The sequence below is a fragment of the Caenorhabditis remanei genome, chromosome II (genome assembly GCF_010183535.1).
Source record: "Caenorhabditis remanei strain PX506 chromosome II, whole genome shotgun sequence".
NCBI classification, from domain to species: domain Eukaryota; kingdom Metazoa; phylum Nematoda; class Chromadorea; order Rhabditida; family Rhabditidae; genus Caenorhabditis; species Caenorhabditis remanei.
Window position 1 is genome coordinate 9,382,030 of NC_071329.1, and position 12,908 is coordinate 9,394,937.

General features: G+C 40.0%; 3 protein-coding genes across 3 annotated transcripts; 2 read left to right on the plus strand and 1 right to left on the minus strand.

The window, feature by feature from the left end:
* Positions 1-5,670: 5,670 nt before the first annotated feature.
* GCK72_005585 (uncharacterized protein) lies at positions 5,671-6,669 on the plus strand (the record flags this gene model as incomplete). Its single annotated transcript, XM_053725247.1, has 3 exons — positions 5,671-5,844; positions 5,898-6,430; positions 6,474-6,669. 3 exons carry the CDS (start codon positions 5,671-5,673, stop codon positions 6,667-6,669), a joined length of 903 nt encoding a protein of 300 aa, XP_053589441.1.
* A 2,072-nt stretch (positions 6,670-8,741) lies between these two features.
* GCK72_005586 (uncharacterized protein) lies at positions 8,742-11,708 on the plus strand (the record flags this gene model as incomplete). The annotated part of the gene is made up of 4 exons (XM_053725248.1): positions 8,742-8,874; positions 8,921-9,047; positions 9,144-9,204; positions 11,538-11,708. The coding sequence occupies 4 exons, from the start codon at positions 8,742-8,744 to the stop codon at positions 11,706-11,708; spliced, it is 492 nt and encodes a 163-aa protein (XP_053589442.1).
* GCK72_005587 (uncharacterized protein) lies at positions 10,201-12,743 on the minus strand (the record flags this gene model as incomplete). Its single annotated transcript, XM_053725249.1, has 5 exons — positions 10,201-10,477; positions 10,525-11,228; positions 11,275-11,874; positions 11,921-12,556; positions 12,603-12,743. The coding sequence occupies 5 exons, from the start codon at positions 12,741-12,743 to the stop codon at positions 10,201-10,203; spliced, it is 2,358 nt and encodes a 785-aa protein (XP_053589443.1).
* Positions 12,744-12,908: the final 165 nt, after the last annotated feature.

A 12,908-nucleotide genomic window follows, 5' to 3' on the forward strand; every position in this document is an offset into this window, starting at 1 on the left:
CCGCTAATCGTATATCCCCACCTTCCACCAATATATAGGGTAGAAAAACCGAAAAGCTGTGTTAGGCAGTTTTTTGTCGTCCGCCGCCCACCCATTCATTCTCTTTCTGTCCATTCCCTCCGTGCGTACGTCTCCGTACGTCCGGATGGGCGTAGCTTATAGTTAAAACTATTTGAAACAACAACCATCCGATGGCAAACAGTATTCGAGTTTTTTTTCGTTCAGGAGGACACGAGAAGCGGGTTCGCTTCCTGGTGAAGGACACATTTTCTACCGATTAGGGCTAACGAGGTTATGACGAAAATGTTGCAATGATGCGTGGAATTTTTATTCGGAAGAAATTGAAAAAAGACCCATTTAAATGATTAGGAAGACGACCACATGACATGGAACGGGAAGAAGGCACGATGAGTTGAGGGAAAAAGTAGGTGTTTGAGACTTTAGACGATTTGATCTCTGAATTAATAGGTTAGAAATAGAGTGGGTTGACTCGAAACATCTTAAGAGATATTGACTTGGAATCGTTCATCCAATTTATCTCCTTAGTCTAGTTTCATTTCTTCAAGAAATACCTGATAGCTGATTATTATTTGTAGTATGTAATTCATTAAAACGAAACTTTCAAGATAGTTTGATAGTTTAACGACTTAGCGACAACTGAGAGGAAATGAACTCCAAGAACTGATTGAAGAACCGATGAATTGAACGTTCGTTACCCAGACGGATGCACAGTATGATGTCAATTTTCCTGATGTCAGCTCTGAGCTATCGTGTTCGTGACACATCTCCTTGACACAATATATTATTTTCAAACTGAAAACGGGCCTCTTCTGGACCTGTTCATACTTCCAGAACTAGACCTCCATCCCTCTATAATTCTTATTAATTAGTTTTTAAACTTTCCAAACAAGCAGTCTGAAAATGCTCTTCAGATCAGATCTCTTCCCAAAATATCAATTTCTCTTTTTTCTTTTCCGATTTCATCAGTCACTTGTTTGTCTATTATTTTCCATTCGGTTCACCTGTTCTTGAACCGCTTCTTATTCTTTTTCCGATCTGACGATAACAATCGGCATCACATGTTTTCTGGAAAGTGTCGAAGTGAATCGCGCCGAAATAAATCACATTGAACTAACACTGTTGCAAATATCCAACAAAAGAAGACCGATTTCATTTAATTCTTCATTAAAAAAGAGGGCTTTCTGATACAAAAGTACATCTAATTAAGGTCTTGTTTTCGATCAGCTGATTAATTAGATTCAGATGGAATGGACTGATCAGATGCATCCTGAATCCATTTTATCAGCTTGTAAAATTTCAATTTGATGACGTAACAGTCTTTTATCATATCATTAAAAAAGGCTTCAGCTTACGCAACAATCATAAACTGAGGAAATTCCAATTGTCCGGTTTTTCTTTGTCTCCAATTTCATTTTTAAGAGGACTACACTATAATTTCAAACCGAATTTGATAAGAAATGTACGTAGACAATTGACCAATCCCAAAAGAAGAAAACACTAAATCGGATACCATATATCCAGGTGAAAAAACGAAATCGACGGCAATATATCAAGGTGTCAGACAATACGGGCTGGCCTAAATCAACAAATCCAGAAGATAGACTCTCCTCTCATCACTTTTTCACACCGGACAACGACTCTCCAATTGCTGAATAACGCCGCCATAATGGCGCCGGACGTCTTGATTTATGACCGATTTGAGATATCCTTACGCTTATCATACACTTCCACTCAATACACTTGTTCTTTTGTCGAAACAATTGAGAAAGTGCGACGTCATTGTTTATGATTTCAAACATGATACAGGGAAGGATGGAGCTGAAAAGTATCGGTCTGGATATATTTAGCTCCATTTGAATATAGTTCAGAAATAAGGTTACATGCAGTTAAGTAAATGGAACGTTTCTGGAAAACTGGGAAACTATTGGGACTCTCAAGAATACAGTATTAGACACAAATGTTTTTTTTCAAATAGAGCCAAATTCCAAAGTTCGATGTTAAAAAGGATTCATTCAAGTGGCCTAAACAAATACCAAATCTATAACATGCTCTGGATTTTCAGTTGAAAACTAGACTTTTTCAAAAAAATCCAATTTTTATATATTTTTTTAGTGATGCTTTCTTATTTATTGTAAAAATCGTTCAATACCTTCCCAACACTCAGACCTTTTCGTTTCAAGTGTAAGTGAGTCAGTTTGTCTCGACAACTTAATGAATGAGTTTGAATAAAATAGAATTTCCTTCTGAACTCCTGTCTCAAATAATTACGGATCGAAGCTCACTCTAAAATCGGATTAGATTGAATCAAAGAGTGCATCGTGTGCAAGTCGTGAGCCACTTTTAATGTTGTCTCTCCTCCTCTTTCCCCATTTTTCTCTTCTTCCTCTTCTTGTTTTTTCTGAAACTAAAAGCCACAATAAGTGTCAATTTATCTTTGTTTTATCTCTTTTCTGCCCTCCTTTCCATCATTTTATCACCTCCATCCTGCACATTTTCAACTTTTGTTTTCTCTCAATTCTTCATTTTTTCTTTTCATTTATCACTTTCCTTTTCTTTCGGAAAACGCCGACGACTTTTGCAAAAAAGGAAACCTTATTCATCGTTATCCATCAAAAGAAACATGAACAAAAGAAGAATAAAAATGGAAAAAAGAAGAGGTGACAGTGAACGATTATGACGTTTTTTCGTACGTGCAGGGGCAATGGAAACGGATTATTTTAGAGAGAAAATGAAACTTTTCTTTGGTATTTTCGGTTTGACACTGTTATGGAAAGAAATCTCTTATCAAAACTGAATATGACGGTGATGCTTATTCAATTTATGAGATCAATCAAAGATAATCGCGTCAACCAGAAATTGACACTCTCGACGTTATCTACGAAATAAATGTTGGAAGACGGAGTTGTTGCAAGAGTATGGCTTTCGGACTTTGTGCAGATGTTTTTTGAAAATAAAATGAGAAGAGAATAAGGTTTCGGACGATTAGAAGAGGGCAGACTACTGAGAAACGTCACTTTATTTCAATGTTTTAAAATAATCGTTACTCATTGTTTCTTGACAAAACTAACAGCAGAGATCGAACTTCTAGAAGTGTATTTTACCATTTTTATATTTATGAAACAAACTGAGTTTCTCCATTTTTCATTCAGACGACTTCCTAACTTAGGTGCAATTAAGAAGCTTGTATTTCCAGGAGTATCTGGAAAATTGTATTCGTTTCAGCAGTTTCTCCAGAAACAGTTGAATACGTACTTGAATTTCATTCGGTTTCTCTGTAAACTGAACATCCTTTTTGGCCAGTGAACCTACAGAAAACTCTTTTTGGTTTTCTAAGAACAATATGCTCTGGACCAACTGATAAATTGGACTGAAAATGGTGTTGGATAACACTTTTCACTATATATTCTGACCTACAGCATACGCCACGTGCCTCATCACTCTAAATAAGAAGATATTCCATTTGTCTGTGTTCTAAATGATAGTGTTGTTCCTCTCTGCGGCATCGTTTGTTCCTCAATTCCCATGCGGTTCTTGTCCATCTTCTCCGAGTTTTTTTGTCTTTTCCTTCAAACCATCTTTTCTCTTTTTCTCTTTTCATTTCCATCTTGAAATCAAAACTACTAATCTTCCTGTGCACTTTGAAGCTTTCTTCATTTCTCCTTACCACCCTGCACCGGAAAAGAAATTCCGCTTCATTTGATAATTCGTACCGGAAACGAAACGGCCTCCTGAAGTCACATGCCATGTTTCACCTGTCCGATCCCGCCTTCTCTCCAATGGCACCAAGCAGTTTCCAGCACGGAATAAGCAGTCAATCTGACGGAAGGACTGCGGGATGACATCAAAAGTGTCGAGGAGTTTGGACGAGTTGACCTACTCTCAAGGGAGTTGTTAACTTATGAAACAACTTCAAGAAGAAGAAGAAGAAGAAGATGCTTTTGAGAGACAACTTCATCTGTTTGTACATCTCAGTCAGCAATTAAACACTCCTTTTGACCACTCTTTTTACATGTTAAAGCACTTGACAGTCCCTCAATCATAACGAAGCTAATCAATCGTTTTCAAGAATGTATCTCATTCTAATCACGCCAATTCCCTCGTTTTCTTCCTTCTTGACTCAACTTTATTTCTATTTTTCCATTTCTCACTTTTGTAATAGACACGTTTTCTCGTGTTTTTTCTCTTTTTTCTGGAAAAGGGCAGTCTCACATTGTTTCCAAAACTATCTGTTTAGACTAGTGATTCTCCGAAACTTGATAAAACAAAAAGCTTCGTTTCTATTAGTTTTCAATCTACATTTATAGAAAGAAACAGAGATTTTTGTGCAAACGAATAAAGCCGATTTATATCAGCTTATTAGACATCTTATCAAGTGCTCTCTTCTAATATCTCTCACCTTCTGAATGTCAAATCTTATCCAAATTTGCATATCAACTACTGATATACTCTCTCTCCGCATATATAATTCATAACAGTTTGACAGGTGTCTTTCCTCTTTTATTCCTAGTCATGTTTGCTTAATTTCTCACCTTTTTCTTCGTCTTATCCATCCTTATTTTCTTCCTTCGGGGCCTCATTTTCATCTTAATAATGAATAAATTTTGAGGTTTTCTGCCAGTTTTTCAATATTATTTCATTTCGAAAAGAGTGCTATGTCTCCTATATAAAACAATATTTACTCGTGGAGCTTGAGCAATATGAGAGTCCGTCCGTTTTTGGTTCTTCTCCTCTTTTTTCTTCTTCATATCCTCCCGATGTCGGCTGCCATCTCCTCCTTCCGCGTTTATCTCGGATTTCATCAATTTTTGTTACTCACTCCTACGATAGTCATAAGAGAGACCTTTTGATGGGTTCCTGGGTCCCCACGTTTTTTCTCCGAATCTCGTTTGTTTCTTTTTTGTTCCAGAAACAACAGATAATTGATGGCGGCCTGCCAGCGTCCCCGGAGATGGCTGACTGACTGAGACTTTTTTAGAAGCGAAGAAAAGGACCACAACGGATAAATATTTCTTCTATTCCTGCTCTCGTTCAGTTATTAAGAGACCTCTTTCTTCTTTCTTTTGTTCCAATTGTCATCATGACAGTTGTCGCTTTTTTTTGACATGTCAAAATATTTCATTAGATTCTCTCTACATTCTCATCCGTCATAATGGACTTCTCTCCACCTTTTCAACTTTTTGAAGATCTATTTCTTCCACTTTATCTTCTTGGTTTTAAGTGAAATCACGAGGTGCTTCTTTCTTCCGTATTTCAGGGGTTTTTCAACCAAATTTAGTATTATCTAGAGAACTAAAAGCATTTTTTGTTTCTGTTCTAGTGAAAACCTAGAAATTTCGTATGGACTGAGTTTCTGCGGTGGTTTCTGAAATTTTGTAATTGCATTGGTTACAGAAAAACTGGGTAACAGTATATTTTCTCCCCCCATCGATGTCGGGAATTTCCCCCCACTGGAAGAGTAGGAAATTGCCCCCCCCCTTTTCTCATTTCCCTTTTTCATATTAGCATAAAAGCACAAAATCAAAAAAAGTTTTATGACAACGTGAACTTATCCCTTGTTCTACTTTACTTTGTCTTTGCTCGATCCGAGAAAAGTTATTTCTCTTATAAAATCCAAGAAGGAACGGACGTCGGATCGACTCTCTGTTGAAAATGGCTCTTTCCAAGATCGGTTCTATTGTATCGATTAGTCAAATCGACGCGATCTATCCGACAGAAAAAGACCTAATATACGATTTGATGGAAAGTGGATTACTCAAGAAAGATCGCATGTGTGACAAGTGTGGAGCCTCGATGAAGCTTCGTAGCCGCGGAGACGGGTTGGAGGTAGAGTTTAGGACTGATAAGTATCTCTCGATAGAATTGTTTCCGTGTTTTAGTGGAGATGCCGAACGTCGAACAAAAAAGATTGTAGTTCGAAATCCGTGAAAGCCGAGTCCTGGTTCCGTCATTCTAATTTGGACTTCAAGACTGCGCTCCGCATTTTTGTTGGTTTCTCGTCTAAACTCTCTGGAATCCAACTAGAGCGGGAGCTTCATTTGTCCCATAGCACAATAGTCGACTGGAGTTCAATGATCCGTGAGATTTGTGTGGGAATTGCTGATAATTACGGTATGATCGGAGGAGACGGAAAAGTTGTTGAGTTGGATGAAACTGCGGTGCATTCGAGGAAATATGGGAGAGGAATTCAGAAGGCGCCGACAGTTTGGATTTTGGGGGGATTGGAACGTGGAACCAGGAATGTTTTCGCAACTATAGTACCGAACCGAACAGCAAAAACGATGGTGCCAATCATCAGAAAGAACGTTCATGCTGGATCTATTCTGGTTACGGACAAGTGGGGATCGTACAATAAGCTTAGTCAATATTATAGTCGTCATGAAAACTTGAATCATGGAACTGAATTTGCTAGGTAACGGTATCTCTTTATTACCAAAGCAATTGATCCATTTTAGAACAGCCGACGATGGTCTATCAGTAAATACGAATTCTGTGGAAGCCGCCTGGGCGCGACTTAAAGAACCTCTGAAACGTGGTCACGGAACAACAGATGATAATTTGCCAGGTTACATTGCGGAGTTTGTGGTTCGGGAGAGAGAGTCCCGGAATTTCCTGACAAAAATGCTTACATCAATCGTTATCAAGGAATAGAACTCAATGTGGAAAGGATAAATGATAGATATGGAAACTGAATGGCAATTATGTACAAACGCGTCAAACCGTGAGAGCACATGGGGCGGGGGGGGGGGGGGGGGAGGGGGGGGGGGTCAATCAGGAGTCTATAATCAGCCCCCGTTGAAGAGGGGGTGAGAATCTAGATTCTATAATAGCCCCCCACCCAGTTGATTATCCCCAGAAGCTTGCTCTGCACGCACCCGCTTGCTCAGCACCCTGGAAGTAGCGAATACCTTAAAACAGGGACACCCAGGAGCTTGCTTTAATTTGGAGTCTATAATCAGCCCCCGTTGAAGAGGGGGTGAGAATCTAGATTCTATAATAGCCCCCCACCCAGTTGATTATCCCCAGAAGCTTGCTCTGCACGCACCCGCTTGCTCAGCACCCTGGAAGTAGCGAATACCTTAAAACAGGGACACCCAGGAGCTTGCTTTAATTTGGAGTCTATAATCAGCCCCCGTTGAAGAGGGGGTGAGAATCTAGATTCTATAATAGCCCCCCACCCAGTTGATTATCCCCAGAAGCTTGCTCTGCACGCACCCGCTTGCTCAGCACCCTGGAAGTAGCGAATACCTTAAAACAGGGACACCCAGGAGCTTGCTTTAATTTGGAGTCTATAATCAGCCCCCGTTGAAGAGGGGGTGAGAATCTAGATTCTATAATAGCCCCCCACCCAGTTGATTATCCCCAGAAGCTTGCTCTGCACGCACCCGCTTGCTCAGCACCCTGGAAGTAGCGAATACCTTAAAACAGGGACACCCAGGAGCTTGCTTTAATTTGGAGTCTATAATCAGCCCCCGTTGAAGAGGGGGTGAGAATCTAGATTCTATAATAGCCCCCCACCCAGTTGATTATCCCCAGAAGCTTGCTCTGCACGCACCCGCTTGCTCAGCACCCTGGAAGTAGCGAATACCTTAAAACAGGGACACCCAGGAGCTTGCTTTAATTTGGAGTCTATAATCAGCCCCCGTTGAAGAGGGGGTGAGAATCTAGATTCTATAATAGCCCCCCACCCAGTTGATTATCCCCAGAAGCTTGCTCTGCACGCACCCGCTTGCTCAGCACCCTGGAAGTAGCGAATACCTTAAAACAGGGACACCCAGGAGCTTGCTTTAATTTGGAGTCTATAATCAGCCCCCGTTGAAGAGGGGGGGGGGCGGGGGGGGGGGGGGGGGAATCTAGACGGATCTGGTGGGGGGAGATTGTAAACCGACTAGGGGGGCGAATATTGAAGTATACCGAAGAGTTTGGAAAAGCCCCCCATTTCAACTGGTGGGGGGACAAAATATACTGTTCGCCGTACACAATTGCCCCCCACTAACTCATCGTATGGAATTCGCCCCCATCCAAAAATTAACATGGATTGGGGGGTGATTCCGACTGATGGGGGGCAATAATGGAGTGGGGGGCGATTCCATACTTTTACCGAAAAACTGTGGTGAACGATGGGATTTTTCAATGAAACTTCGTACTTGGACATCTCGGTCTCCATCATCATACTGCGAAATGACAAAGTTTTAAAATTTCTCGACGTTTCTGCATTCATAGCCTCCACAGTTAATACTATTTTTGCTTTGTAAATCATCTATTGGAATTTTGAATCAATTTTGTGGATACTTTCCTTGTACATTCCCCTTGTTCCAATGTTGCCATGCTACATTCAATCGAAATCTCTGTTAAAGGGTCAACTGATTATTCTGATTTATGCCTCACTGTAACTATTGAACTTTATATTTACCTTGTTTGATCTTGAGATGAGAGTTCTTGAAAATACATGGCTCCACTATTTTAGAACCACATAAAGTTTAATATCAAGTTCCAAATTATAGAGTACATTGAGATCCGAATTACTCTAATTCCTAGGTTCCTTAATGTTGCATCGTAAAGAAACTACGACTGAAACCAAACTTTAGATATAAGATAACTTGAATCAAATGGCAAAAGATCAATCCTAAAACTAAAGTATTCTATCTCTTATTCCTCTTCTTTTTTCTCATCTTCACATCAAAAATTCCACAATTTCAGGTGAGATAAGAGACTGAAATGTGATGAGGCAGTCGACGTGCCATCTCTTTTCACTTCTTCTTCTCCTTATTCTAGTATTCATTCCATTTGGTGATGCATACAAAAACTATGAATCGAGCCGAAGCCGACAAGCTGTTGGTTATCACGTTGACAATGGTTCGTCCCTTTACTTTCATACTAATCGATCCTTCCTTTTGTTCAGTAATGAAACTTCGTTGTCATCAATGTAATCAACCACATGACTGTGCAACCGGAGTCTGTTATGGTGACATTTGTGTCAAGTCTCTTGTGAATAACCATTATGTAAGCAAAGGATGCGAGAATTTAACGTAAGTTTTCTTAGAATCCTATCTTTCACTAGATTTGCAGTTTTTGGATATTGATGTTCAAAAGAAATCAGGAGGCATAAAATGTTTCATTTTCAGGATCTCGAGCAGTGTTTATGAACCACATCTCAAAATGAGAACATATTGCAAAGAGGAAGAGGTTAGTTGAATACTGTTTGTTGTGGCGTGAACTAGCAATGGCCTAGCCTAGTGAACGTATAACCCTGAGGTCACACGTGGCAAGAAGAACTGCCTATATAAGACGTAGAGAACTCTTAGTTGTTGATCCCCACCATGTAATAAATGGTTTTATAAGTCCCTTCTCCCGCCACCTAAGGACATAACACTGTTTAAAGTTCTGTCACTTCCAGACTATCTCTGATTGCGTCCCCCCATTTAACACCATTTTAATAAAAAGAAAAGATAATGATTATCAATATTTTCAGGTTCTGGGAGTGGACACGATCAATTGTTACTGTCGAGATGCTGATTTTTGTAATTCCTCCCCTTCCTTCGCTCTCTCATCTTTACTCTATTTCTTTGCTCTCTTTTTACGGTTATAATCATTGTCCGTCATCTCAATTTTTTCACATTCTCATTGTCTTTCACTATTCATCCCTCTTATATATTTATAGAATAATGCCAACAAATATAAATTGTTTATTAAGTATACTTAAAATCAATCAACTTCAAAAGTTGACCATGGCAATCGAAACTAATCATGATGATGTAGTCGTGAGAATAGAAAGAAAGAAATGATGATTTTGAACTGCTCCATTATTAAAGTCTAAAAAGACGGATAGATAAATAAGAATGCAATCAGAGGGTACAAAGTGTTACAAGATGGTAAGAAATATAACAGGTGAGGTGAGTATCTCGTCAGCGGGGAGAAGCACAGGGGCGACTCGAGAAGTTGTCAGAAGTCATGAGAACGGGGAGAATTGATAGTCATGAAAACGGGGAAGTGTGAGCTATGAAAGAGGCATTTTATGATTTGAATCAATGGCGGCCCACGCCGAGTCAGGGGGAAAAGCGTAAAAGAAAAGTTTAAGATGGAAAATGGCAATTAGGGGGTAATATTAGGTAAAGATGAATAAACGAGAAACTGAATAAAAGCATTATGGGAATGGACATCCCTTGAATCTGTAAAATTCTTCTAATGGCGGTTAACCGAGGAAAATGTTTGACGTTTCGCATTGATACGTTTGAATGTTTCTGGATCACTGGCGGAAAATGCAGCTATGAAACGGGGATTTTGCCACAGATCCCAAATTAGTTGCTCTGTTCCACATGAACACGGATCGGCGTTTGTATCAGAGCCTGATGGTGTTGTTTCTACTCCATTTTCAGCTGCTGGTGTTGTCATCAAGATTTCATTGGAATGTGGCATCATTCTTTGATAAATTGGAAGATCTACGTGAGGAAAACCAAACCTAAAACGAAATAATTCGTGTTTTTCCACCCAACGCTTGAAACTTACGAAAAAGATCCACTGTATGTATTGGTGTTTGATGGAGGCTCGAAGCTTGACCAACAATTTGTTTGCTCTTCTACTGGCTCATTAACATCTGACTTCAAACCAGGTGAAGATGCTTCCGACTGAGTATTGCGTAAATCACTGACAACTCCTGAATTCGCGACGCTTGAAGTAGATGGTTGCGAAATGGTTGCTCCAAGTTCGTTGAAGAAAACGTCACCAGATGGAGAGAAAGCCGAATTGAGGGGGCCAAATCCAGGGTGAAACATGTTTTCGTTTGAGAAGAATGATGTCGGTTCATCAGGTTTACTCTCAGCAGGAGTTCCACTCCAAACTGATGATCCCATCCCGTTTGTAGAACGTGAGATAGCAGAAGTTGGAAGAATGGATCTATACTCATTTTGGAAGTCCATTGCATAAGATAATGCGGAAACCGAGAGACCCGGTGGAACTTGAAGACCTGGTGGTGGTTCGAGTCCCGGCGGTGGTGGTGGCATAGCTGAAGGCTGTTGAACTTCTGTTTCAGTGATAACCTCCGGGTAATTTTCCTTTTCATCCTCTCCAGTTACGGATGGGAAATCTTGAACTGATGGCTGAGTATTGGGGGTTCCGAGATTTTTCAAGTTCCAGCAATTCTTTGTTGGAGGCGGAGCAGCTTGAACTCTCTTGGCTGGTTCGGGAGCCACTTTCTTTGTCGGTGTCGGTTGCTGAAAAATTGTATCATAACTTCATTCACTTTACGTATGCACTTACCTCATACGATGGTGGAAAATGCTTAACTAAGCTTCCGTTGTGAACTAAATGCGTTTTCGGCAAGCGTTCAACTTTTTCCATTGAAGTCACCAGAACACATCGCATTGCATGTCTTCCGTGACGCTCCTGGGCATAATAAGTGATACGAACGAGTGTTCCAGCATCCGGAATATTTCCTGAGTTCAGATCAATCACTTTTGCGAAAGCACATCTTTTGCGCCCGTTCTCATCATTCTTTTGTAAGAAGATGCTTGGATTTTCAGGTCCATCAACTATTGAGTGAATCTTCCAATTGTCTTCAGTTCTCAACATTCGTGAGTTTTCATCAAAGACATCATCGAATTCATGCTCTTCGCAAAGTGAAGCTCCACATGCTACCCATGGGATATCGTCATGTTTTCCATTGTAAGCAATCTCCAAATGAACTGGAGTGAAAGGAAGGGGTTTCGATGCTTGAATGTATCTGTCACCACAGTTCCATGGAACGTAAATTCTTCCGACATGATCATTCCATGCCCAACCAGCTTTCCCATGTGATACTTTGTTAAACACGGCACTGATACTCATTGTAAGCGGACCTAGCTTTCTGATTTGATATACCTGTAAACGATGGATAATTAGAAAAATGAAAAGTTAATTATATTACCGATCCCATATCCTCTGGATTACTTCCCATCAACTTGGATGTCTTAACATCAGACACTCTGCGGCCGTCAAACGTCATGAAGCGCCCCGGTGTCATCCATGTTTCGTACAGGGATGGAGCAAACTCGACGTTCTGACATGTGGGTGACGTCACCGATACCACAAAAGTATCAGAAACATCATAAATTACGCCCCACTGACTTTTAACAAATTCTACAGATTGATGATCCGATTGTCGTTGAACCGCATTAGGTGCTCCTAACTTCTTCATTTGTGGCGATTGATGAATATCCAAGTGAGCAGGTGGTAAATTGGCTAGTTTCCGATTGTCATCAAAAATAGCCCAAGCCACATATTTGCATCCATGGGACTCTTCTTGTCGGAACATATAGACGTGATATGGTTTATCAACAATTGCACCGTTCCCGTACCAACATGCTCCGTTTACAGTTCTTGTTGAAAAAGGAACAAACACTTTGGCAGTTTTTCCATTAATTGCAACATGTGCAAACTTTAAATTTTCATCAACATAAGATAAAGTTCCATATGATTGAAGAAGATCGGAAGGCCGAATAGCAGCCACCGCACAATATCTACCATTTTGAAGTTGAGCAGAGAAAATTATATGATCACCATGCTGGAAAATAGTAAATTGTTTAGGTATTCGAATGTTTTCCACTTACTTCAGGCTCATAATACTTCTTTTCATAATTCAACCGAAGTGCACTATCAGGTAAATCAACTAATCGTCCTTGTGTTTTTTCCACAATGACACACGCTCTACCGGTCTTTCGAACATCTCCTTCGCCTAAAATCTTTGACATTCTTCAACTATTCAGTGCGATGCTGTAAAACAAAAGTTGGATTGAGTTTAAAACAAAAGCAAAGGAAACACGAAACGAACAAAAGAAAGTAAGGTATGTGAAGAAAGAAATAATATTAAAATCGATGAGAAGGCGAATTCTGTGAGATATGAGATAAAAGGAGAA